We start from the raw sequence: 27,755 nt of genomic DNA on the forward strand, positions 1-27,755 counted from the left end.
CTAACTCCAAGGTCAGTATCTTCCAACTGCATCGGGTGGTTCCTGGCTAAGCACAGAGAAGAGCCTTCAGGGGCAAGGTGGCAGTGTCCCCGCCGTTGGGGAGCATAGGGGGCTTATGTGTATTTGGAGGTGGGGAGGGATGGGGGTTATGGGTGGGAATGGGAGAGCGAAAGGCTACTTTTATGGAACCACAGACTCACAATGACAAAGCTACATAAAGCCCATTCTTAAGAAAATGGGGTAAGGCATACAGATAATAGCAAATACCAATTTGGTTTAGGACAGTGATTCTCAACCTGGTGATTTTGCCCCCCTCCCCTGGGGACGTTTGGCAGTGTCTGCAGACATTTTTGGCTGTCCTGACTGGGGATGGTATTGTTCCTGGAATCCAGTGGATAGAGGCCAGGGAGGCTGCCCAACATTCCACAGTGCACAGGACAGCTTCCACAGGAAAGAATTCCCGTGTCCATAGTGTGGGAGCTGAGAAACCCTGGTCTGGCCGGACACTGGATGACTGGTCCTGCTGTGCTTCTGACTCTGAGATGATCTCTGCCCTGGGTGAATGCACAGCCTTGGGATTTTCAGAAGGTGCAGAAGGTGACAGAGAGGGGAAAGGAAGGGCTTTTCGGGAAGAAGGTCCTTGGCTGCAATCTCCTGACTGGCTGTGTGACCCTGGGTAAGTCACTTTACCTCTCTGACCCTCAATTTCCACATCTGTACGGAGTGGGGGTGGCCGGCCCCCACATTCCCTCCTTTCCAAGGGCTGTAAAATCAAGTGAGAGTGTAGATGGGAGTGCTCCTTGCCAACGGGGAAGCTCTACGAGCAGAGAATGGGTGATGTCATTGACCAATGGGTATCATTATTAGGAAGTTGTCATTGGAGGTCAGGCAAGTGAAGATCCAGAAAAAGGAGGAAGTGACTCACTTCACTGTAAATTGTGGTCAAGCTCCATCCTTATGGCTGAAGCAGGAGACAGAGCTCTTCCCCATCCGTGGCCACCCCCAACTCCAATATGCCCTACTTGGGTACCTGCAAATCAATCTGCCACCGCAGGGCATCCAGGCTGGTCTGCTTGGTGAGGTCCTGCAGCTTGGTTTTCCTCAGTGGGTATCTCCTGGCAGCTGTTGTGGGGTCGCTGGCCGTGAGGGCCCTTGGAGAGGGCTTGTGGTTGGTGATCTGGTTGGTGCTGTATGCCCGCCGTCGCTGGGAGAAGTCTAGACCTGGGCAGGAGTGGTGACGGGGAAGCCATCAGGGTGGAGGACAGTGGGGAAAGAGAGAGGGGCTTGCATACCCCTTTCCTGCTTGGAAACTTCTTGAGTTTTCCACTGCTTACCTACTGAAATATGTGCAGATGCCTCACCTCACCTGGCATTCAAAGCCTTGCCTAACCTAGCTCTAATCTATCCACCCAGCTACTCTCCTTTCTGCTCATTTTTTAAGGTATTATGTGCTCCAAATATACCAGCTGTGTATGCGTTTCCTAGGTATGACACCTCCACATCTTTGCTCAGGCAGTTTCTGCTGCCTGGAATCTCCTCTCCCTTCCCACTTCTAAGAACCAGTGCCCTCATTATGTCTCTGTTAATATCCTCTACCAGATGTTCCTTTCCCTGGGATCCTTACAGTTTGTTAAACTTTCTTGTGGTCCATATCATTCTGCTTTCTAAGAGAGTTAAGGCCAGTTGTATCTCTCTCACTAGATGGAGAACTTCTGAGGGACAAGTGCCATGTCTGAGTCATCTTGGCTTCCCACACTGCGCTCAGTACCTAGCCTTAGTAGGTCATCAGTAATTACCCTCTGAATGGAAACTAGAACCATAAAGAGGTTTTGGAGGAAGACAGGTCTAAACTCTTTATCTGTACTCTACCTCTTTCAAGTTCCATGAGCTTAGTCATGTTGCTAAAATTCTCCAAGTTTCAGTTTCCTCATCTGTAAAATGGGTATTATAGTACCCACCTCCACAGCTGCTAACCGTTCAATGAGATTGTAAAAAGTGCTTAACACATAATAAGTGTGCAGTGAAAATGTAGCAATCATGGCCTCCCTGGAGAAGGGAGTGAAGCACAAAGAGCAACTGACTGACCAGGATTGGTGGCGGAGTCTCCGCTGGATGGCTGGGCACCTTTGGCCTGCCTCAGGGTGAAGGGTGTCCCCAAGCTCTTGGCACAGTCTCCGCTGTCTGGGCTAGGCCCCTCATCCTGTGAGTGGTAGAAGACAGAGCTGCCGGACTCCTGCGAGTGTAGCATGCTGTATCGTCTTCTCTTGTCCTGGAGGGAGGGAGAGAAAAGAGGGCTTAGAGTGAGGCTGGATGTCAGGAAGGACGTCCAAAGGGCAGCAAGGGGTGGGAGAGGAGGTGGTGCAGGTTCTACCTTTGAAGAACCGAAATAATAGGAAAATTTTTTGCTTGCTTGGGGAATTTAGGCAGACTTCTGCCTAAATTTAAGGGATGGTGAATGGAGGTGGTTTTTCATATCACTTATGTTGTTTATATTTTTAATTATATTCTTTATTAAATGTTTAAAAAAAGTGTAATTCTAAATGCTACTGCTGTCTCCGAATAGATAACCAAAAATAACAGCATGAACCATCTGTTCCTTTCGTTCCATTCTCCATGATATAAACATATGTAAAAATATAAGGGTTTTTTGGGGTCATCTTGTGTTACAAAAGCTGGACCATATTACTTACATTTATCAGTAGCTTGAACTTTGCACTTAAAACATTTTGGAAATCTTTCACATCAACTATTCTTTTAAACATTTGGCTGTACGATATTCTACCACCCCTTTTTATTAAGCATTCACTTTGTGGCCATTTATTTTTTGCCACCGTAAAAAATGCTACAATAAATCCTTGACCATGAATCTATTACATCACTTTTATTTCTATGTGTTTGATTCTTAGGAGGCTTTTCTGGGTTGAAAAGGTATATATTTCTAATTTTATTAGTTATTTCTAGATCAGCTTCCAGGAGGGTAAGTCATGATTATACCCTTACCCAACAACCCTTCTAGTAGTAGGAGAAAGCAATGCCAGTCTCATGGGTAAGGAAAGGAGAATAGATTTGACAGTTCCTGCAGGTAGTAAGGTCTGTGGATGATCTGCTACCTCTCAGACCTCCAAGAAAGGCCTAGACTGTGCAAAGTCTTGACCAGCATTTTGTTTAGCATGTTCTCCCTGCAGCTGAACACTCTAATCTCCAAAACACTTTTACCATTACTGACCATGGTTCTTAAGAGATTCCATAACATTTTAAAATCTGGAAATTTCAAATAAAATTCTAACTTCTCTTGAACGATTGGAAACACATTTAACATAGGGTCCACATTCTTGCATGGTAACTGATTGTTAGAGCCGAGTAGGGGCTGAGCATTTAGACAGAGTGTGTGCTCTCCAGTTTGCTGTATTCCTCACCACCCCTTACTTCCTCTATATGGGGAATGTCTGCTATCTCTCATGACATTTGTCCCTTTAATTTTTACAACAAGCCCATTTTGTTCATTTTATACCTGCCCAATCCCTCTAGGCATTGAGTTTGTGACTCCTGCTTAAAGACAAAACAAGATGACAAATCCTTTAAAGGGGAGTGGAGAGACTTACTAAAGAGGGAAGCTAGATGAGGAAATAGCATCTCAGGCAATCTTCTACATTTTAGCATGGATTCTACCTCCCTTTGAGAAGTTCCTCACTTTTATTCCACTTCTGCCACCACATACAAGAGAATTATCCATGTAAATAAATAAAACACAAGTTCATCTAAGGAGACATGATCTGTCTAGAGTGTTCAGGGAAAGAAATCTGAGTGCCATTGTTCTGAATTGAACTATTCATCAAAATCACTTTGAGTAGACTATGCAAAATGCAGGTTCCTGGGCCTTATCTTCAGAGATTTTTATTCAGGGGACCTGGGTTGGAGCTAGGGCTCTGCATTTTAAACATGTTCCCCAAGTTCTCCTCTTGCAGGGGATCTTGAGAACCACATATTGAGATGGTAGCATTTACCCAAGCAGTGTCACCATGACTGAATGCCCATGGCCTGACAACTCTACCCCACAAGAGTAAACCCAGATCCAATTGGCTCCTAGCTGCCACAAATAAATTGTCTTTCCAGCCAAGGATGGCTTTGTGGGAAGGGTTCTGGACCCCCACTGACCCCTGGAATTTCTAAAATACTTACTGTTCTGGGATTGGAGATGTATAAGGAGGCATCACATACAATGCCATACCCCACCAGCCGTTCTCCAGGGAAGAGGGAGCTGGTGCTGACAGGTGAGATCAGGGCCTCGGTAGTCTCAGGGAAGACCCACTCCACAGTCACATCACTCAGGACTGGGGCCATGGCCTTCTTCAGGGATTTGACCATCTGTTGGACAGGGTCAGAACACAGGTTGGGGGGGATGTGTGAACGGGGATATGCACAGATGAGGAGCACGAAGACCATGTGGGTGTGAGCATGAGAAGAGGTAGCAGGGAAGAAGTGACAGTAGACTTTGGGTGGCTTGCTCAGCAGCAAACATGCCTCTAGAACATCAGAGTTGGAGCAGATCTTTGCTTTCACCTTCTCTAAGCTTAGCATTTTATAAATGAGAAAAACCCAAGACTCAGAGTAGGGCTGTGATGAGCCTGGGGCACACAGAAAGTTTGTCTCAAAACATGGACTGAATAGTGATCTTGAGCAAGTCAGTTTGCCTTCCTGGGCCCCCGTGTCCCCTTCTGTTAAAGGGAGTTAGTAATTCTCAACTTTCAGTGTAGTGGGGAAGATTACCTGTAGTTGGGAAGATACTGCATTTGAAGTATCTGCCACATGATAGGCATTCAATAAATGACAGCTGGTTTAGCACTTAGACAGTGGTTTAACATCCCCTAGGATGATTTCCTCAAATGTACTGCAAAGCTGGAGAAAAATGATTTGAGGATTGTGGCAGCCATAGAGGTGCACTCTCAAATTTCCCTTCGAGAAAGACTATGTTCTTTTGCTGCAAGGAACGCAGTTAGATGACAGTCTCCATGTGCAATGCCTCAGCTTTCAAACCAAGTTCACACCTCTCCCTGGAAGCCCCCAGGCAACAAATGAGCATGGCAGGGATATTAGTGCCTGGTCTTTCCACCCAACATAGACAACCTAATGGGCAATTCTTGCTCCAGAGATCCCTGGTGGGTTGGTTGAGACCCTGTCAGACCTGCACTGCAGTCTGAGGCTCTCCCTGACCAATCCTGCTCCCCTCCTTCCCTTTCACAAGCGTTGCATCTGCACGTGGCCTAAAAAGTTTTCCCTCCTGTTTCCTCCTCTTTTCCCTTCTAGAGATTTTATCCCTCAAGAAACCTCTTGCACTTTTTTTGTGTGTGTGTGTTTTGTTTTGTTTTTTAAATTTTATTTATTTATTTATTTATGGCTGTGTTGGGTCTTCATTTCTGTGCGAGGGCTTTCTCTAGTTGTGGCAAGTGGGGGCCACTCGTCATCGCAGTGCGCGGGCCTCTCACTAACGCGGCCTCTCTTGCTGCGGAGCACAGGCTCCAGACGCGCAGGCTCAGCAATTTTGGCTCACGGGCCTAGTTGCACCGCGGCATGTGGGATCTTCCCAGACCAGGGCTCGAACCCGTGTCCCCTGCATTGGCAGGCAGATTCTCAACCACTGCGCCACCAGGGAAGCCCCCCCTTGCACTCTTAACTTCAGCTCTGTTTCTTGTTCCTGGAAGGTCTGGACTGACACAGGAATTTTCTAAGTGTTGGCTTATTTGTGCCAATTATGCAGGACATGGAGAGAAGACTATAAATGCCTTGATTTCTGGGTCCTTTAGATTCTTCTGAACCATCATTTGTCATCATCAGGAACATGGCCAGAAATGACCCCAAGCACAACTCCTATCCATAGAGGCAGTGACTCCTTTGGGAGCCCCAATCCTGCCCAGCCAGTGGATGGAGCATATGAGCCAGTGGCTGGAGACCAGAGCATCTCGTGTCCTGTACTAGCTCCAGGAATTGTCCACTCTGTGGCCTCCAACTCTGATTTTCACTGGGGTGCAGTGTAGCCTAGTGGAGTGCTCAGACTTGGGGTGAAATCCCAGCTCCACCACTGAGTTGCTGTGTGACCAATGTGGGCCTCTGAGGTCCCAGCACCAGAAGAGATGGAGGCCCTTCTGCCTACCTTGGGTTGCAGCCGCTCCCCCTCCACCAGGAACTCAGCACTGCCCTTGGACACAGTTGCCAGCCCTTTCACCAGTCTGTGGCAGACGTTGGGTCCAATTCCAAAGCTATAGCACCTGGAGGAGGGGGGACAAGAGAGGCTGCTACTTCCCATTCTCTCTGCCCTTTTTGTCCCCTGGTGGGGAAAGGGGTAAATCAAGATCCAGCAGAGCTATCTCAGAGCTGGCCCAGCTTCAGGCAGAGGGTGAGGGAGAAGAAAGAGGGTCATCAGCGGGCACTCACATTCACACATGGGCAGCCCATCACCTCCCACCCCAGCACAGAGTCGAAGCAGGTAGGACTTCCTCTGCCTAGACTGCTCTTTGAAACCTGGATGCAGAGGTGTGGGCATCTTATCCCTCCTGAACCACTGTGGGGAAAAGGCAAACTTTGAAGTCGGCCACACCATCCTGGAAGCAAAGCTCGGTAGGAATTGTGGGTCCCCTCTTCTCCTCCTGGCATTTTCCACGTTGCCCCAGTTCTGACATCCCCAGCCCAGGGCAGCCCAGAATAACCGAGCCCTAAACCTTCAGCCTGTGCCCACCTGGTGGAGAAGGCATGGTTTCGCACCAGCTCCAGCACCTTCCCGGTATTGTGGACGGCACCATCTGTGATCAGGAAGAGGAGCCTCGGGTGGCCTCGGAGCGCTGGCTGCCGGATGAGCCACTTGAGCGGGGAGAGGATGTCGGTGCCACCCATGTCGGCTTGCATCCTCTGGATGTTGTCACAGGCCTTGGCCAAACTCTCCTGCCGAGAAGGGTCATGGGCAGGGAGATCGTCCCCAGGGTCATTATATGGTGTGGAGGCTCTAAGCCCCTTGGAGGATGAATCCTTTGTTTCCCTGGATCTTAGTTCAGCCTCACTGGAGCTGACTCATGTTCCCAGTTTCATCTCTGCCCCACGCACAGGAAGAATAGGTGGCCACTTTTCGGTGTGAGTCTGCCCAATAACACCACCTACCAATGCCCCAAATGCCACCATTCATGATGTCTTAACCTACTGTTGTCCTTTCTTTGTTCCTCTTTAAAAATATAAACACCCCTGGAAAAGGTAGCGCATCAAGCCCTAACTGCCCAGCACAAATGAGGTTTCCTTTTCTGATGAGTGAGGCAGGAGGTATGGTGGAAAGACCACTAGACTAGAAATCTTAAGACTTGAGTCCTGGCCTGACTGTGGCACTAAATCCCTATGATACTCTGAGGAAACCGTTTCCCCAATCTGGGTTTCAGATTTCCTCCCTCCTGGACCCACACTGTGAGACCCAACTGGCCAAGGATTCCTGACACTGGATGGACGTCACTGTACCGAGGACAGATTCTCACTGGATAGTAGATGTTTTCCTGCTCCTGACTCAGGAAGATGCTCTTCCAACATCCACACTTGGAGTAATGGAATATATCAAAAGTCTTAAAATGTATATGTACCTTTGGAATCAGCAAGGCTAGGCATTTATTCCAAGCGAATCATTAAGGATGTATGTAAAGTATTTGCTGCAAAGATAACTAAATAGAAAAAAATGGAGACAACTTAAATGCCCACCTGTAGCGGTTTAGTTAAATAAGTCGCAGCCTATCTATGTAGTGAAATAGTAGGCAGCTATTGAAAATTATGTTGCAGATTAATACTTACTAGCGTGGACATATGCTCATGATAGGCTGTTTTGTTACAAAAATAGGTTACAGAAAGTATGGGAGGTCTAATCCTACCTTTATTGAAAATGTATGTAAATGCTTAGAGCAAGAAGGGATTTATACTAAGCTCTTAACAGTGGTTTTTCTTTTTTTCTGACTGATCATGGGAGATTTTCAAATTTTTCGTTTTGATGATCTAGATTTAAAAGTTGTGGGACAATCAATATATATTATTTCTGTATTTAAAAAACCGACAAATAAATTATTTTTAATTGAAAAGTGGCTCCTATGCCCTTCTTTCCTCCCTTCCCACCCACCGTCTCTCTCTCTCTCCCTCCCTCCATCCCTCCCTCCCTTCCTTCCTTCCCGTTCCTAGACCTGGGTAGGATGTCCACCACCCTCCCGCCTTTTTTTTGGTTGTGCTTCATGGCTTGTGGGATCTCAGTTCCCCAACCAGGGGTTGAACCTGGGCCACAACAGTGAAAGCCCGGAATCCTAACCACTAGGCCACCAGGGAACTCCCTAGGATGCTCCCATTTTGAACATCCTATTGGGGCCAAGGGTCCTCTTGTTACAAACTGTTACCTTGAGCCATGTGAGCGCCATTCTTAGCCCACTCACCCACCTATTCACTCCTCTATCCCTTGTTATTCACTCCTTTAGCTCAGCTTTGCACGAGTCTATCATTCTAATGAGATGGAGGCTTCAGTGAGTGGGAGGCCTAAGACATATCCTCTACCCCCTTCCCTCTACCCCCTCCTATCCCTTCCCTCTACCCCCTCCCAGTGTACATCCATACTTTGCCCCACATGATCTTTATTTTAAGGAGGGGGGAGGCCAGAAGACTGCCTACATGGAGATAGCCTCCCTTTGGTTCTCTGCTCCTGGCATCATCTAGGTTCTATGTGGGTGAACAGGTTCTATGAGGGCAGGCCTCGGGGTTACCTCCTCTTTCCTTTTCCTTCCTTGCCTCTGTTTCTCACCACCTGACCCCTTCTGGTCCCAGCCATGCCCCCTCCTTACCTCATTGTAGGTCTGACTGGAAGGGAAGAGGGTCTTAAACGTGGATCCAAACCCAATGACATTGAAGAGGCAGGCTGGCATGAGGCTCTTAAGAGCCACCAGCATGGCATCCTGACAGGTAAGAAAGGAATTTTTAGGATTCAGGAAGGAGCTCTTACCTTGGCCACCACACAGCATTGTTCTCATACCAGCACAGAAGCAGCCTCCAAGTGGACCTTTCACCCTCTGTCTGCAACCAACATCACTTTCTCCCCCAGATAAAGAAATACGCTGATGTTGACCAGAGGCTGAGCCAAAGCCATCATCATAAAACTCCTCATCTGTGTAGCAAGTCTGATTTCTCAAAGCCATTCTCTTACAGTTTTCCAGTTTCGTTTCACCTCCTACTGACCCTGAGCGGTAAGGAGAGCAGGGAGTGCCCACCCCCTTCCACCAAAACAAAATTGACGTCTAAGAGAGGCACGTGGCCTGGTCCAGGTCCCACTGGTGATGAAGCAGCCTTCTGCTTCAAGGTCTGTGAGCATTAAAGAGTCTTAACCTATTTAACTATGCAACACCAGGAGACTTTGATCAAGGTATATTCTAAAAAATAATGACAAAGAGAGAAGGTGGAGGAGATGACAAGAGGGAAAATGATGATATTGATGATAATGATGATACAATGCAATGATAAATGTCAAGCAATTACTATATGCTAAGCACTTTGTATTCATTATCTCATTTAACCTCTATAACATGTATTATAGCATAGTGGTTAAGGAGATACACTTTGAAGTTAAACATATCTGGGTTTCAATCTCACCTTTGCTAGAACTAACTTGACCTTGGGCTAGTTATATCACTCCTCTGAACCTCAGTGTGGCACACAGTAAACATTCAGTAAATGGTTATTATTACCAACCCCGTGAGATACATATTAGTATCAATGCCTCTGTTTTACAGATAAGGAAACTGAGGCTCAGAGGGTTAAGGAATTGCACTGGATCCTAAAACCTGAGAACAGGACTGAGGCTTTCAAAGCATAGCTCCGAGATCTTTATTTATGTTGGCTCTGCCTTGGCACAGAACTCAGGAATGAGTGGCTTTCCCTCATCCCTATAGAGTTTATTGACGGCACCCCAGGGATCTCAGCATAGCTTCAGAGAAACAAACTGTTACACTCCAAAACCTTGAAGGAAACAGTAGCAAGTAGATTCTGGCAACTTTTACACCATATGGCCTTCCAGGCTCCACGGCCCTGCAGCCCCTCTTCCATTCCCCTCTGTAAATATTGACATTAATGTTCTGTCCATCTCCTTTTGTTGCTTGTGTCAATATGTCTTGTTTTTCTGCAAAAGAAGTCAATATCTGTTTATCTTTTCATTAGTTACTGATGTGCATTGCTGCTAGGAGGAGACTCTGTTGATCCCTACGGATTGTCTCTGTTCACACCTATTAGAATTTTAAAGCCATGTTTTTGGCAGCAAGTGGCAGCTGAAGAATGAGACCAGCTGCAGGAAATTAAACTGGCTGAACTTTCCCCTTTGGCATGGCTGTTTGGATGTCTATTCTCTCCTACCTCCCTAAGCCTAGTTTTTCCTAAAACTTCAACCTAATGAGCCACCTAATGACTCAAGCAACCCCTCAATGGCCTCATTGTCAGTGGGGAAAGGGATGTGTGGCCTGAGTAATGACTTTTTCTAAAAGGGGCGCGTTTAGCAGAATGGATTGTGCCAATGCAGAGCCACTTGTGAAAGGATGACCTCAAGCTCGCTGAGCTGAACTGGAAAAGAAAGCAAGAGCGACTCCAAGGGGAAAGGGACTGAGACGTGAACCAAGTTATTGTCAGAGAATTCTGACAATAGGTCTCTAGTTCAGGAACTGGATTTCTACTCATAAGCCAGCTCCATTTAACTGGTAGTAACTGCCTGGAACACCAAGATGAGAAGGAGGTAGAGACTGAATCCAGGCTCAGCACTGAAAAAAAGTGTCATGGTCAATTACTGATGTCTGCCTGGGCTTGGAGGAGGGGAACAGAGGGATGTGTGACATATGTTTGCCCTCCCTGAATGAATCCTTCTTTCTTATTTTACAGAAAGAATAAATGAAGTCAGAGTTGAGAATCAACTTGTCCAAAGCCACATAGCGAGTCAGCGGTAGAATTGACCCCGGAACCCAGGCATTGTTTTTCTCAGAGCCATGTAGCAGGAATGACAATCAGAGAAGAGAGGTTTTCTCAGTGGAAGAGTCTGTACAATTCCCTATTGGCAATGTAAGGAAAATGAGCATTGAATTAAGATACAGAAGGTTCAGGTTCCCGCACCAGCTCTGTGATGTTGGGAAGAACATTTAGCGTCCTGGGGACTGAGTTTCCTTACCTGGAAAAGGGCAGGGAAAATGAATTAAATGCTCTCTGGGAGATGTTTTAGGTCTGTGATCCTATGATACGTTAGAGGAACTGAAGAGATGTCTTACAAATTGGTACAGCTGTGGAATGGAATCCACATGGCCACACAGCCCTGGAGCGTGCTTCAGCACCCCAGCACTGTGGACAGGTCCTCACTTCAGTGCCTGCCTTTGATGGTGGGCAGGGGTGGGGAAAAGGTACCAACCAGTCCTGCATCCCAATGTCAAGAGGCTCAAACAAGAACTTGGATCTCATATATGACTGCTCTGTCATACTTCAAGACCAAATCCAGTCATAGAAAGGCTTAGGAGATAGCTGGCATCACAGATCCCACTTAACCCCATTCCTCCTGGCTCATTATGTTGCTCTGGAAATAAGAGGGTCAAGGTAGGGAGAGGGACAAAATTTCAGGTGACAGCAGAGCCCTCTCCTTGTTCTCTCATCCCTTGTTCTCTTGAACTATGATCCTTTACTCAGTTCAATAAACAGCAACCAAGGGCTTTTTACACATAAACACAGAGCTAGACCCCATGGGGAGAGACAGATGAGAAAGATCTGGTCCTTTTCCTTAATGAGTGGATAATTCCAGAGGAGGAGACAGACATCTGCGCAACTAAAGATACAAGGAAGTGTTGGATAATGCCATAATTTTGGTGAATAATCTCCTCACGGAGATGGAATGCTTCTGGATGTGAGGGGAGGGTTTTATCACTCTTTCTCCTGCACTCCTTCAGAACCCTCCAAAGCATCAAGACCATGCTCCCAGGCAGGCTTGGTTAACAGGGCTATGCCCCTCACTTGACTGTGAGCTCCTTGAGGGCAGGAACTATGTTTACAACCTACCGTCTTTCCAGGTGGCCAAGCACAGGGCTTTGCACATATTAGGCATTTGAAAAAAAAAAAAAAAAGATGAACCAAATCATTTCTACTGGATTCTACACATCCCTTAATGGCAGGGGCCATGTCCAGTGAATCTCCAATGTCACATGGTAGAAACAGTCAGACAGACAGATATGGGTTTAATTTTAGACCATGATCTTGGGTACATTACTGAAACTCTCAGGATGGGTTTTCCTGTTTGGAAAATGGTGACAATCTGATCGACCTCATAGGATTATTATCTGGATTAAACACCAAGCTGTGCATTAAGTGGCTGCACAGTGTCTGACCCATAGTAGGTCCTCAGCAAATGTTAGTTCCCTTCCTCTTCTCTCTGCATCCCTCTCCACTTAGTACCTAGTGAGGTGTTTTAGCCAGAACAGGGACACAACAAAGGCGTGTAGAATGCCAAGGGAAGCTCCTGATCACTTCATCCCTTGTAAATGGACAGCAGTTAACCTCTGCTCAGATCACTTCAGGGGTTTATTTGGGGAGCAAGTTGAGTTTGGGTGGGGTTTCTGTTTAAACTGACATACAGAAAAGTTGTTTGTCATTTCTCTTAGCCACGGATAGTCATTTAAGGAACTGGTTCAGGTGTGGCAGGAGGGATGCTTGGGACAGAAAGTGCTGAGAAGCTGGGTACCCTGGGACCCTAGATCCTGGGGGTAGGGGTCCTCTGAGAGGTACCTTGACTCGGTGGATGTTGGTCCCATTCATGCTGTCGCTCCTGTCGATGAGGAAGATAAACTCGCCATGGGTCTTTCTTAAGTTCGGCTGGACTGACTGGAGGTCAGGACAGAAGTTGAGCATGATGACAGAATGGTGGGGAATGTCCTTGTGGAGGCGTTTCCGGATGATTTCTGTCTGGAGGAGAAAGGGAAACTCCCTCACTTGGGCGTTCAAGGGGCCCAGAGCTACTCCTGGGGGTCGTGCTGGTCCCCCACTACTCTCCAGGTCTTGTCAGGATCCCACTCATCCTCTGTGTGAAAGACTTCCAGGTTGACCCTACCTGGCTCTTCTGCTAGACAGTCACAGGTTGCAACAACAGAAAGGCCTAGGTTTGAATCCCAGCTCTGTCACCGTCCAGCTGTGTGATCTTGGGCAACACCCTCCTCTGGGTTTGACTCTTCTTTGTAAAACGGGGCAAATAATGTCCATTTCTCAGGGTGGTTCTGAGGATGAACTGAGCTGGCATGCAAATGGGAAGGTCCTGGCACACGTGCAGGTCCTCCGTTGAATAGTGGTTTCTTTCCCTTTCACACCCAGGGGATAAGCCACTCTCTGGCTCCTTTTGACTGTGAACTTGGATTCTCTGGTTTATTGATTCTCTCCCACTGATAACTTCCTACTCACTCTTCAGATTTTACCTCTTTGGAAAACCTGCCCCCATCTTCCTCGTGGACTTAATTACTTAGTTTCCTCATGCATGAAATGAGGACAAGAGTACATACCTCACTGAGTTGTATGGACTAAATGCAATGCCTGTGAGGCGGCTTCCCAGCAGAGAAACTGTCTACACAGCAACCATCAACGCTCTTGCCGCTGCTGTTGCTATTTGTCATGGGGACCCAGGCATTTCTCACACTGCGAGTTTTTGCTCATCTCTCTGTCTCCCCTCCTACTTGAAGGCATGTCATGCTTGAGTCTCTTGCATCTCCAGGGCTTAACATAGAGCTTGGTGCAGAGATGGGCTCAGTAAACATTAAAGGAAGGACAGCACCAGAGTTCTGTTTCTTTTCATGTGTTCTCTTAGTTGGCCTTGTCACACTGCTACTGAACTGTCCTTGACTCTCTGGTCACTTTGCACCAAATCTCATTTCCACTCTTCTCACTCTGCCGCCCTCTCTCTCCACCCCTACTTTCTCTGTCTCTGTATCTGACTGTCTCTGCGTGTACATATCTCTCTTTGTCTATTTCTCAATTTCTGTCTAAGGGTCCCTTCCTCAGTTCAGTAGATGACATCATCACCCGCTCAGGTGTTCAAACCAAAGACCTAAGAGTTGTCCTTGATTCCTCTCTTTTCCTCACCCCACGCACCCACTCCTTCAGCAGAGGGCTGCCTGTTCTGCAGCTAAAATACATTCTGAACTTGTCCTCTTCTCTCTGTCTCCACTGCAATCACCCAAGCGCAGGACAGTACCATCTCTTGCCTGGATCTTGGCAATAGCTTCTTCCAGGCCTCACTCCTCTACTTTTATTTCCCCGTGGTCCCTTCTATAGCGAGCAGGCAGTGTGATCTTTCTTGTTACTCTCTTGCTTAAGCAATAGTTTCCCCTCACACCTTGTACCAGGGCTCATGAAGCCCCGCTAAGGACTGACCCCTGCCTACCCATCCACCTCATGTTTGCCCCACATTTCAGCCATTCTGGGCATCTTTCTGTTTTCCAAACACATCATCATTATCCTGCTTCCAGTTCTTTGCATGTTCTTCCAACGCTTCACAATCCACCGGGTCTCATATTCAGACAGGCTTTCTCTAAACACCTGGCTAAACAGCACCCGACGCTCATCACTCATTATCATATCGTCCTGTTTTGTCTTTCACAGTCCCCAGCCCTCACCTAAATCTTGCCCATGCATTTGCTTCTTGTCTGTTCCCCTGTGCTAGAATACAAGCGCCATGAGGAAAGGATGTGTCATTTTCAGTGCTTTCTTCCTAGTGCCTAGAACCTACTGGGCACTTAGTGTTTGTTGAATGAATAAATGAGAGGATGAATCTGTGGGGGTCTTTTTGTCTGCTACTGACCTATGTGCAGAGACAAAAGAGACCTTTTTGTCTCTCTGTCTCTAGTTGTCTCTGCTTCTCTCTGCATCTCCACCTCTCATACATAGTGTCTCCCCCTGTGTCATTTGCCCCCTCTTTGCTAAATCGCAGTTTTTGACAGCTCGTCCCACTCACTCTTCCTGATTGATGCCTCTGGATGCCCTCCTCCCTCCCACCGGGAGCTCCTTTGCCAAAAGCCACCGCCCAGCCTGGCCCTTTGGACGACAGAGCCCAAGGCAGCAAGAGCCACATCTGGCAGTGACAGGAGCCCGATTTTTGCCTCTCCGAGGCGTGGAGTGGGGGTCCGGGCTCAGGATCCTCTGATGTCTCGAGCTCCCATTATCCAATTACAATAAACTCATCACTTCTTAGCAGTTGTGGGTTGATGGCTGTCATCCCTGGAGCTCATGAGAATACAGGGTATTTGCATAACCAACCCAAGGTGGCAAATTAATTCTCATTTGCTTCAGTGGTCCCAGAGCTAATTGGTTTAAGGCTTGGCAGGCAGGCCTGGGAGGCTCATTGCCGACACCCCTTGCCCACGTGCTGCAGTTCTCAGAGCTGAGTGGCACCCCCTGGCATTCCCACCACCACTCTGAGAGCCTGGCTCCAGCCTCTTCTCCCAACTGACTCATCTGGGTGAGGGGGCATCTCTGGGAGGACACGTGTTTCCAGCGGGGTCTCTAACGTGGGGATGGGCATTGAGCCACCTACACCTTCCCTTCGCCATCTCCCCTACCCCCCACCAAGCAGGGGCTTCCAGTGGGATCTCTACCAAAGGGAATGATGTCATCAGCTGTAAGTTATCTCCGCGTTCTTGTCTGTTCCTCTGCCAGTCAGGCCAGCAGGAACGGGGGGCCCTTACATCTGGCACAGTTGCCCCACATGAGCAAGGCAAAGTCCTTAGCCTCTTTGTCACCAAAGCCAACTCCTCTTTCCCAGCTCACCAGTTATTTTGGGTGCTAAGCCTCAGTTTTCTCATCTCAAAAGGGGAGACAATAAAAAGAAGTATCCCGCGATTCTTAAGCCTACCTTGGCACTCAGGACCCGGCTCGATGTGCAGGGTCACGAGCAGGAGTGAGACCGCGGGGGTGGCTTGTGGCTGTGGCTCGGCATCCTCCTACCCCCCACTTCCCCACCCCCAGCCCCTTGCTGATGGCGCCCTTATCCTTTCACTTTGTGGGGGAAGGGCGGGCAGAGGGAAAGGGTCTTTCTCGGGCTTTCCCTGCTCTGCCTTTATTCTTTACCTAATAGCAAGCAAGGATCCCAGAGTTAGGAAGAGCAAGAGACCCATTCAGCAGGTGGGAAAAGGGAGGCCCAGGAGTAGAGATGGAGCCGGGAGGGCACCCAGCTGTAGGGTCCTTGGTGCCTCTTGGGGGTGGATTAGCCTGGAGGAGACCAAGGTTGTTTCTGCCACCAGCCTAGAATTTTGCCTGGCTTAGGCACCTTGGTGACACTAGGAGCAGGTGACCTGGCAGGAGGCGGGAGGGCAGCGCCAGGGTGACTGCCACATCTGGACATCCACTTTCCCTCTGCCACCAGCTTGCTGTGTGACCTCGGGCAAGTCACACCCACCCCCAACCCCAGGTTCAGGCTCCTCATTGGTCCAGCAAAGACCAAGTCCCCAGTGCCACCCCAGTTCTGCCACCATTGATGTTGCTTCAGTCACCCTCACCTTTCGCTCTGCACTGCTGTCCTTCTTCATCCCTTTAATGAAATCTGTTCTTCCCTTCAAGTGCTGGTCAAACTCTCCCAGGGTCATGTCCCCTTTCTCCATCAGGACATGTGGCATGTAGGGCTCTGCAGAGATGAGATCAACTCTTGGCACTTGCCCGAGGGTGAGGGTGATGCTGGGGGCCTCGGTGGAGTGGCAGATCTTCACAGTGGGGAGGACTCCCAGTTGGAAGAGGGGGATGGGATCCCTGGCTGCTTGAGGCAGTGTGGGACCCTGAGAAGACTCCTTAGCTGGGAGGCAGGAGAGCCTAGTGGCTATGGGTGATTCACTGCCCCTCCCTGGGCCTCAGTTTACCCATCTGTAAAATGGGAGTGATTCTGGGCTCTGATCTTTTTGCATCTAAACATTCAATGAATTCTTAAAGAGACAAAAGAGTTGCTCCCTGAGAGTTCAGAGCTGCCAGGGTCTCATGGAGCTTAGGGTTTCAAAGATCTCTGCTCAGCTGGCCTGGGGGCAAAGTGCACCACTGGGTGGATGAGACCCTGGGGTCTCAGGAGCTAGAATGGGGCAGGAGACGCTCGGTTCTGCCAGTTAGCGCTAAGTTTCCCAGGAGGCAAGTAGTTGGTCTCCTCTCCTCTGTCACGCGCCCCTACCCTCTCACTGGCCACTGGGTGGGGGGCCACGTGTCTGTGCCCCATGGGATCAGCACCTCCTCCCTCCCACAGGCATTCTGGGGGCCCCGCCTGGTGCACAGTACCGCTGGGGTGGATGAGGATCTCCACGGGCCGGTCGAAGGTGTGCCTGTTGGCCAGGGTGATAATGATACTCTTGGCCGAGCGTGCGGACGGGGCGGCATCGGCTCGGATCTCGTGGGTGGGACTCTCCACCCCTGAGTGGCACAGAAAGGTGGGATAGGCTCAGGAGTCCCCGGAGAGAGAGGGGCTTGGTGGGGGACCCTGAGACTCAGGCCAGAGATGACTGGCACTCCAGCCCCATCAGGGGCTCCTGACCTGCTGTGTAAAACCGTGGACAGACCTTCTCAATTTCCCCATCTGCAAAAGGGGGGCTTAGCTAGATGGGGTCTAATGGCCTTTCCATCCCTGACCTCACGATCCAGTGGGGGTCAAAGGAATGGCTTCCTCACAGGGCACAGAAAGATAGAAAGAGCTCCATGCTCCATCGGCCGGCACTCCATAAATGCCTCTGTGTTGGGATGTCCTGTTGCTCTGGGAGAACGCTTGTTGACAAGAAACCACACCCTAGTGTCTTTTTAAAACCTTGACTGGGTGGGGGAGGGGAACCATCAGAACAGTGGTACCTGCCTCTGGCTGCTCATTAGAATCGCCTGGGAACTTTCCAATGTTCCAATGCCCAGGATTCACCCCAGACCAATGTCATCAGAAGCTCTGGGGCTGGGTCTAGGTGGTGGGATTTGGAAAGTTCCCCAGCTGATTCTGCCATGCAGGGGGAAGAGCAGGAAGCAGCTTTGTGGCTGTGACTCCAGAAGAAGACCGAGGACTGCGGACTTCGGACGGCCATGGCCTTGTGGGCATTTCCCCAGGGAAGCCATTGGGGGGGGGGGGGGGACAGCCTTGAAACCTGTCCTTGGGAAAGACTCATCTTGGGCCACATGTTGGGGAGCAGGAAACGGGGGCAGAGGGGCATGAGCTTCAGGCTGTCTTCCATCTGGGCTGGCCAGCCTTCCCTCCCTCCCCTTCCTTTCCCCACCCTGCCGTGGCCTCGAATCTTCTTTCCAGCCCCATCCGGGTCTAGCCAGCTCCCTCTCACCTGCGAGCAGGCAGGGCCCACGGATCTCCAGCTGGAAGTTGAACTCATATTCCATGGGGTTGGACACATCAGTGTCCAGGAGAGTCGCCAGGCACAATTTGTTCCAGGAGTCCAGGGCCTGGGGGCCGAAGCAATGCTTGTCTTTGCTGGGAAGGGGGCCGAGAGGAGGAGGAGGCGGCCAGTCAGGGCTGAGGCAGGGGGCCAGCAAGAGAAGACATGGAGAAAACGGCAAGTCCCAGGCAGCCCTTGCACCCCTGCAGCCCCACTCACAAAGGGGCTGAGGAGTTTCCTTCCACCCCAGATCCTGACATTCCCACTCAGCCTGACTGCAGGGAGAGCCTGGATTCAGACCTAAGGTACCGCTACCTGCGACGGACGGGCCAGGCACCAGGCATGGGGGCTCACACTGTTCTCACCACGCCCCCAGAGGGCGGCCTCAGAGCCCTCACCTCCCCCACCTCCCACGTGGGGAAACCGAGGCTCAGCAAGATGAGGTCACTAGCCTACGTGGCCACCACTGGGACACGGCAGAGCGTGCATCCTCACCCGGGTCTCTCCGGCTCGGCCGTGAAACATTTTACACTATGTCACATCACTTCTGGAATACCTGCTCTGTCTCTGCAAGCTGGGAACCCTTGCATAAAGCCACTTCTCTGAGTCTTGGTTTTCTCATCACTGAATGGGGATAATGATGACACAGCTGTCTTGAGCAAGCGCTTAGCAAAGTGTCACCTGCTGAACGCTCAAGTCTCTGGCCCTCTATCTTTGTCATCCCTCACCCTGTCTCTGGTCCTGCTCTATTTCCCTCCCCTCTATGGTCATGCCCTCTGGGTCTTTGATACCCGTTCTGAATATGCACATATTTTTGTAAAACACACCATGACATTTGGTTGAAAAGAAAGCATTGTATTAGGAATCTCATTCAATTGTTCCTCTTTTTTTTCACCCAACACTGTGTCTTTAAGCTCTGTCCAGGTGGCTGTCTGCAAAGCGAGGTCTTTGCTGCTGATGTGCTATGGCTCGGGGCCATCTGTTATACTGTACTTATTTGTTCCTGCCTTCACCTCCCTGTGTCCACAGACACCAGCGCCATGAATATCCTCATCCATGTGTTGTTTTTGGACATATAGGAGGATTTCTCTGGGATCCCTGGGTCAAAGGGCACACACCAAATATTGCCTGAGATTGCCTTCCAGGGTGGCTGGGCCAGTTTCCACTTCCACAAGCAATGAACAAGAGTTTCCTTCTCTCCTCATCTTCACGAACACTTGGTATTATCTGTTTTTCTTATTTTTTCCCATGTCACTCTATCTAAGCAACTTTGAGGTTCATCAGAATTTGATGCAGGTGTCTCCCAAGAGCATCTCTGTTAACTCTGCCTGCTGGAACGGGCAGGAATTAGCTTATCAGGGCCACCTCAGGGACACCGGGGACTCCCTGGCCTCTTGTTCCCTGATCCACCGAGGTCTTGAATGCCCCCAGGTCTGCTAGGTCCTGCCTCGCCCATGCACCTGACTTGGCGCCTATGGCAGCATTTACATAGATGACACACGAGCTGATGTTCCCTGGCCTGAGACTGGCTGGTGCCACCAGCTTCTCTGTTGTACCAACAAGTGTCCTCACTCTAGATTTCGAGGCCCTACACAGTCTGACTCTCCCACTTTGCTAGAGTCTTACTAGCCTTCCAGCTGCTCTTCCAACACACCAAACCTGTTGCTGCCTCAGGGCCTTTGCACTTACTGCCCGCTCTGCCCCCTGCCCCGAATGTTCTTCTTCCAGTATTCTTCCGTGGCCAGACCGCTTCATTCAGATCAGGCCTCAAATGTTGCCTAAGCCCTGTCTATTCTAGTGAAACTAGCACCCACCCCATCCTCTCCCCCTCTAGTCTCTGTAGCATCTGTCTCCATAGAGCTCATCACCCAACATATGACATGCTTGTGGGCTTATTACTTTATTGTCTGTCTCCCCCCTTAGAATGCTAGCCCCACGAGGGCAGGGACCTTGTCTGTCTAGTTTACTGCTGTATTCCCAGCACCCAAAACAGTACCTGCCCCATGGTAGGTGTTTAATTACTATTTGTGGGGTGGTTGAGGAGTGCCCTCTGGGCTGGCCCCACGTGGGAGGCTAAAATAACCCCTCCCCGTCAGGTCACCTTGAGGTCAGCACTTTAACTGGTGGTGTCCAGGGGTTTACTGTCACTCTCCTCTGTGTCCCAGTGGGCACGTGCTCCCAGCTGCCCCCATAGCCCATCCAGGGTATGTATGAAACTCCTAAATACATATGGTACATCTTCCCAGATTTCAACTTGGCTCAAAGATTCAGGCTCAAAGCTGGGGAGGGGGAGTTAAGTAGTTTAACTGGTAATTAATTCAAGTGTTATTTTTCTACCACAGTGGTGCTAATAATCTGTGGAACAGATTTTTTTTTTAATGACATGAATTGAATGATAAGATACACGACTTCAAAAGACATCTCCTGTATGCATCAGGCTACCTTAAAACTGGCCTCCTCTCTCCCTGCAGAGGAAACGCTAGTCCCCCAGGGCTTATAGGTGGGAAAATGGGAGGAGCCCCGATCTCAGCTGCAGGTGCCTCAGGCTGTGACCCACCCCCTTTTCCCTCCTCCCCCAACGGGGGGAGTACAGAGAAACTGTCCTGGAGTGTACCCTCCCCGCCCTGCTGAAAACCCTTTTTAATGACTCCTTGTTGCTTCCGGGAGAAATCCAAAGTCCGCCAGGGCCACAGGGTGTCCTGTAACTCTGCAGCCTCATCTCATGTCACCCGTCCTTCAGTCCCCCTCTGTGGCCCTGTCCTTGCTGCCTCAGGGCCTTTGCCCCTGCTATTCCCACCTATAGGAACGCTTCTCTCTGTGCCTATATCCATCCCCCTCCTGGCTCAGCCCTCTGCTGAAGTACCACTCCTCAGAGAAGCCTGACCAGGCCCCCAGACCCCCTCCCACCCCGGTTGGGTCTCTCTTTTATACTCTTAGCCAATGAACCTCTCCTTTACTGCACTTTTCACATAATTAATTATGCATGCAAGTTCATAAACAGTTCACATTAGCTGTGTTATCTGTTGGATAATGACCTCTCCCACCAAGTTCCAAAAAGGCAAGGGACCATGTGGGTTTCGTGTCCTCTGGGTCCCTAACACCCACCCCAGTGTCTAGCACTTAGGTGCTCTGAAAATACCTCTTGAGTGCATTAAAGAAAAACGCCTGGAAATTCTGATACCAAGCTGTCCAAATCCTAACACTTCTGACCAGTACCAACACAGAGCATTTCAGGGAGATTCTGAAGTGCTCGAAATGTGAGCAGGGGAGGGACAGTTACTGAGACGGGGGCAGCTACAGAGCTCAGCCTCACCTCCTATCCTTCCCACCCGCCCAACTCCCTGCTGCCCACCCGGGACTCTGGGCTTGTCTGGGCGGGGGCTCCTCACCCGTGGGTCTGTTGGTTGGAGGGGCCAGTGCTCTCGGTGCAGAACTGAGGCACGGTTGGGGCACAGACAGCAGGTAGCAGGACCCTCACAGCCCCACTGGGCAGCGTCGGGAGCTCCGAGGAGGTGCTGACGAAGATGGTGACGTTCTCCATGGGGGCGACGGTCCCCAGGTTGACCACAAAGAGGATCCGCTCCAAATCCTCATCCAAAGCCACCTTTCCTGGTGTGCAGGAAGGAGGGATGATGCAGAGTTTCCTAAGTGCCAGGCCTGGAGTCAGGGACTGTGCATACACTCTCCCCCATCCCCTCTAAGCTTGCTGTGTGCTAGGTTAGAGCAGCCTGTTCTGCTGATGGGAAAACTGAGGCTCAGCCTCTGGGTGCAACTTGCTCAAGTTACTCAACAAATAACTAATTTATTGAACCAGGACCTGAACCTACGTGGGTCTGATGCCAGGCCTGTGTACTTTCCACTGTATCCTGCAGGGAGTGGGAGACTGGGACCCACAACTCCCCAACAGAGGGTCACATCTCTATCCGCAGACTCTATGTCCCCCCGAGAATCACGGTGGAGCATTCCCCTCTCCCCCAGGATCCATGCTGTCTCCTTTCATCTGAAAGGCCCATCCCTCATTCCTTCTTAGCCCATCCTACCCATCCATCCAACCCCTCCACAAAACCCTCCCTGGTCCCACCTGGACCGCTCTTTCCCTCCTCTGACATTATCTGGACCGCTTTTGGCATAGCCACTGTCAACTTCCTATCGTGGTCACTACCGGGCATATCTTAGCTATTCTTCCAAGCTGGGAGAAGTCCTAAAATCTTGGGGGAAACTTTGCATTTACACATCGTGAATGTTCATTAAAAGATTCTTGAACATCTCAATGCTCAGGTGAACAAACTTCACCTCCATCATAAATCCAATGGTAAGAATCTCATATCATATGATCCTTGGTCTGGACTCAAGCCTTGGCTCTGCCACTAACATGCTGTGTGACCTTGGGCCAGTCACTCACCCTCTCTGAGACTCAGTATCCTCAATAGCAGGCATCAGTATCCAGGCTGTGAGTACTTACTCTGTACCAGGGACTGTGATGAGTGTTCTGCATGCTCTTTGTTGAGATTTGGATGCATAGGATTATTAGTTACAGTTTACAAATGAGGCTTAATTTCTTATCTAAGCTTGCAAGCAGCAGGATAGGCAGTCAAATCCTGGTGTGACTCATTCTACAGCCTCTGAGCTTAAATGACATGCTCTTCTGTGTTTTAGAGATATCTTAACAATCCTTCTGTTGCCTCCTTTGAGCCTTACCACTCTTTCCAGGTGAGAACAGAAACAATTACCTCTATGTTCCAGATAGTAAGGTGAGGTTCAGAGAGGTTAATTATTGGCCTGAGGTCACACAGGATTCCTGACTCTTAGTGTAGTGCTCTCTCTACCCTATCCCATTGCTGCCCTTTCAGTCTGCCTGAGACTCCAGCCATGCCCAGGCCCTGCCACAGTCTTTCTGGCCTTCTTACCTGTGACAGTTGCAGCTCGGAGGCCGGTGGCATCCAAGTGGCCACCCTCCATCTTGGCTTTGTCCTTGATCTGTACTGTCACGACTCGGTCGGCAATGACTGCCTCAAAGCCGATCACCGTGGTGTACTCATCCAGTGGGTATACAAAGAGACCTGCCAGAGCAGGGCCCAGCATTGCGGGGTGCCCCAGACCCACTCTGCATGCCCCACCCTGGAGAAGGAACTGGAGCCTTTGTTCTGCCATCCCAGTGGATGGTACTCACTGCCACTTGGAGGACTCCAGAGAGAACTTGGGCTGGGGCCTCCTGGTTCTGGGGGCTGGGCAGGAGATGCACAGCAGCAGGTTCTTTGTCAGCTGCAGGGCAGCTGGAAAGGGACGGCTGCTCCCCTGTCCCAGCCAACTCTTACTCTGCTGGCCTGTGAGGCCGGTGTGACCAGGGCTTCTGAGTTTTCAAGAGAGAGTGGAAATCTGGATTTTTATGTGACCTGATGTGTGGGACTAATAAGACACCTCTGTGTGGTGGTCCCGTGCGTGGCACCCAGGAGCTGGGGCTTTGGAGGAATAGGGCTAGGGTTCTAATCCGGGCCCCGCCCCCTTCCCCAGTCTGGTGACCTTGGATAAAAATATTTAGCATCTCTACGCCTCACAGCCCCATCTGTAAAATGGGGATAATAGAGCCAAACTCAGGGTCGTTATGAAAATGGAAAAAACAGCCACCACTTATTAAACTATATCCCCCATAGTGCGTGCCCTACATCTTTATATCTCAGTGCTTCTCAAACTTCAAGAGCACATGAATCACCTGGGGGTCTGGTTAAAATGCAGATTCTGATTTAGTGGTTCTGGGACAGGGCCTGAGATTCTGCATTTCTAACCAGCTCTGGGTGATGCCGATGGCTGGGGTACCACAGTCAGAGGATCAAAGTCGTATCTCATTTTATCTGCCCACTAACATGAGGGCAGCACAGTGCTGGGCCCATGGTGAACTCTCCACAAATCCCAGCTTCCCATCCCTCAGTTTCCTCATCTATAAAATGGGGGGACTGTTCTTTCTGCACATGGAAAGCCAAAGGACTGTCCCAGAGCCGTTCAGTAATTTAGTCCCTGGGTTCCTCACGGGTCTCACTTTAAGCCACCCTCTATAGGTTTCCTTAAACAGAGGAAAAGGGTCGTTTGCTCTGCCCAGGAGATTTCCGCAGGGAGGAGACTTTCCCTCGCAGGTTTCTTTTGGGAATTGAAAGAGTTTCAGAAGCTCAGGTCAGGCTGGAGGGTGGTGCCCCGAGACATGAAGTTTGGGGGTTAGGAGGCCCCCGTCACCGTGGATGAGAAGCAACGCTAACCGTAACAGGCCTTTACGCAGGACCCTCCTGGCCAGCCTTCCCGTAACTCCCTTCCTTAAGTGCAAGGAGAGGAGTGTGATTTACAGACATGTCTTGCAGGGGAACGCCGGTCCGCACTCCTGACTGCCTTGCGTTGATGACTCGTATTTGCAGACTGTTTTCCATTCCACGCTGTCCTTCCTCACGCATTACCGCATCTGTTCCTCCTGCAAACCCTGGCGTCCAAACAGGTGCAGGGGCACCCTGATGTCGAGAAGGACAGCGGCTTCCCCAAGGTCACGGGCACGAGAGCCACACCTACGACTGGGAGCTCCTGGCTTCCACTGAGTCTGGACGCCTCTCCTACCGTGAGGTTCACTGGGGAAAGTGGAGGACTGACTACCTGACACAGGTGGGCATGGCTTGTGAACATAAATACGGCTGGGACAGTGGGCTGGGGTCGAGCCCAAACCTGACCTGACTTGCTACCAGCTTTAAGACCTGCAGGGCAGAAGTGGTATTCCTATTTCACAGATGAGGAAACTGAGACTCAGGGAGGTGACATGACTTGTCCGGTGTCAATCAGCTAATACATGTCAGGATGGGGATTCTGCTTGGAGGAGCAGGTGGTCCCGGGGAAGCCCCAACAGGGATCCTTACCCTGGAAGGGCTGGGCTTCCAGGTTGCCATAGGTGAGGGAGGCGGTGAGACCCAGGGCGTAACCACTGACAAAGGAGGTGACGTCGGATGCGGTGAGGGGCAGGGCTGCCCCTGTGATCTGGTTCAGCAGACCAGGCATCTTGCTGGCTACTCAGCCTTCAGGGTCTGCAAGAGACAGGAAGGCAGGGAGTGGGGAGAGGCCCCCCATCCCTCCCCAGCTCAGTTCTCCCACTTCGGCCCCCACAGGAAGTCAAAGCATTGCTCTCTTCACTTCCCCCAACTACTTCCCACTCAGTGACCCACGGTGACTCTTGACCACCCCTCAGAAGACAAGGAGTGGTCATTCCATTTCTTTCCATTTCACGGTAGAGAGACTGAGGCCTAAAGACACGTGACCTGCCCGGATTCACTCAGTGGGTGGGAGCGCAGGCAGGGTTAGAGCCCAGGCAGGCTCACGTCCAACCAGGGCTCCTCCATGGGCAGTGCTCTCCGAGCTCCGGATGGGGCTCCAGGGGCTCTGGTCCCACCCCTTTGTCGGTCCCGTGATCTCTGAGCCTTAGATGCTTCCTCTGCAGAATGAGATGATTGGAATAGCTCACCAAGCCCCTCCTTCGCTGACTGCAGTGAATCTACCCACTACAGTCAACACGTGGGGTGTAAGGGAAGTGAGAAACACCCACCCCTCCAAAGATACTAAAGTGAAAAGAGCCACCATCCCTCCAGGTGTGCAGACCAAAAGCCTGGGGGCTGTTCTCGGCACCTCTTTTTCCCACCCCCACACCTAAGCTACTGCCAAAGATCATGATTTATCTCTGGGAAGACCCGGGCATCCATCCATGCCTTTTCTCCTCTGCCACCAGCATCCCTGTCCCAGCCATCACCATCTCCACCTGGACCGCAGCTCCTAACTGGCCTCTTGAATATACTCCTCCCCCCCAACCCCGGAATCCATTCTCTACCCAGTGGCCAGAATGAACAGACCAATGCGCAAGTTGGACAGTTTTCCATCACCCCCGCCACCCTCTCTCACCCACCAATGGTTTCCTATTTCTCCTAGAATAGAGACCAAAACCCTTTTAAAATTTTGGCCTAGGGCCCTGTGTGATCTGGCCCTGCCTGCCTCTCTAGCTGATCTGTCATCATGTTCCCAACCACACTTTGTGTGTCTCCCAGCTTTCATGCCATCCCTCAGATGCGTCCTGTGCTCTCTCCACCTTTGTACTTGTCACCCTCTACCTGGAAGGCTCACCCCATGACCCACTGTAAACTAGTGACCTCCTACTGTCCTTCAGTGTCAACTCAGAGCCCCCCTTTGCCGGGAAGCCAGTCCACGCATGCCCAGCATCCTTTCTCTGCCTCTTACAGAGCCGAGCTTCTCTCCCTCGGAGCACTTCCGTTAGTCTGTAGGGATGCATCTTGTTCGCGTGAGATTACTTTATTCATGTCCGTCACCCCGTTTGGAGTGCACGCCCCTGGAGGCCAGGTCTATTTTTGCTGCCCATGGCATCCTCAGTGCTGACTGAAGACATAAAAGAATGTATGACTGCCATCATTCCAACACCAAAGACTTCGGAGCGCTTCTCAGGGCAGGGTATCGAGTCTCTATGAGGTTCCTGAGACCCTCCCAGGCAATCACCTGCCTTCATGAGGTGGGGTGGGAGTGGGAAGCAAAGTCAAACAAAGGGTGTGGAATACGAATTTGAGATTCTTTCTGGGTCTTCCTCTCGGTGATGTACGTGCCAGGCAAAGCTGCTGCGGGCTGGTAGCCTGTTGCCGTTTATTTGCAAGGCTGTTCAATGAGTGCTGATTACTCTGCCTTTTCTCTGAGAAGGGAACTCTTTGTTTCTACGTCCTCCTTGTGTCCCCAAGCAAGGATCCTCGGCTGTTCCCTCCCTCGCTGCCAGGCCAACAGTGTCTTTTTAATTATGTTCTCTCTGTGGCTCCGGCCCAGACAGCTCTCAGCCCTGGTTTATCTGCAGTGGGCTGACTGACAGCAGGAGGAAGATAAGGAGCTGGGAGGGAGCGGCTGTATCCCCAGCTGCCTGCTTTCAGTTCTCTGTCTCAGGGGCCTGGCCAAGCCCAGAACAAGATGGAGGAGGTCATTTCCTGACAGAGCCTCATCCCCTGCCATCCACACTCCCGCCCTCCTCCTCCTCCTCCTGGTTCCCTCCTGTCCGGAATGCTGATTGGGAACCAGCACCCAGACGTGTGGTGGACTTGAACTTAAGCTTCAGTTCAACTCGAGGTAGAGTTTTGCCAAGGGCATCTCAGCCAACCCACTCATCCTACACTGCCCTGTGCCCACCCCAGCTTCCTGGGGTGACTCTCACCCAGAGAGTGGGGCTTGGGTGAGCGATGTTGATAACACAGGCAGACTCACGCAGCACTGACTCTAACAATGTCAGCCCTCTTGGGAAGAGTAAACTTGAAATTCTGCAGGGCCTAATTCATGCAGTCTTCATCAATTCATCCAGCATTGATAAGC

The 27,755-nt window shown here is 50.4% G+C and overlaps 1 protein-coding gene across 1 annotated transcript in view; it reads right to left on the reverse strand.

The window, feature by feature from the left end:
* Positions 1 to 25,699, reverse strand: part of VWA5B1 (von Willebrand factor A domain containing 5B1) — a gene marked incomplete at its 3' end in the record, with an annotated part of 39,775 nt that extends 14,076 nt beyond the window's left edge. Inside the window, exons 1-13 of the mRNA XM_082449906.1 lie at positions 25,271 to 25,699; positions 23,291 to 23,443; positions 21,773 to 21,992; positions 18,333 to 18,478; positions 17,302 to 17,433; positions 16,545 to 16,669; positions 12,793 to 12,969; positions 8,841 to 8,951; positions 6,731 to 6,933; positions 6,149 to 6,263; positions 4,180 to 4,365; positions 2,086 to 2,269; positions 1,031 to 1,221 (exon numbers count right to left, since the gene is read on the reverse strand). Coding sequence (XP_082306032.1) covers positions 1,031 to 1,221; positions 2,086 to 2,269; positions 4,180 to 4,365; positions 6,149 to 6,263; positions 6,731 to 6,933; positions 8,841 to 8,951; positions 12,793 to 12,969; positions 16,545 to 16,669; positions 17,302 to 17,433; positions 18,333 to 18,478; positions 21,773 to 21,992; positions 23,291 to 23,443; positions 25,271 to 25,409 — 2,082 coding nt within the window. The 5' untranslated portion in view covers positions 25,410 to 25,699. The remainder of the gene's footprint in view (positions 1 to 1,030; positions 1,222 to 2,085; positions 2,270 to 4,179; positions 4,366 to 6,148; positions 6,264 to 6,730; positions 6,934 to 8,840; positions 8,952 to 12,792; positions 12,970 to 16,544; positions 16,670 to 17,301; positions 17,434 to 18,332; positions 18,479 to 21,772; positions 21,993 to 23,290; positions 23,444 to 25,270) is intronic.
* Positions 25,700 to 27,755: the final 2,056 nt, after the last annotated feature.

Source organism: Balaenoptera physalus (genome assembly GCF_965194825.1).
Source record: "Balaenoptera physalus genome assembly, chromosome: 1".
Taxonomy (NCBI): Eukaryota; Metazoa; Chordata; class Mammalia; order Artiodactyla; family Balaenopteridae; genus Balaenoptera; species Balaenoptera physalus.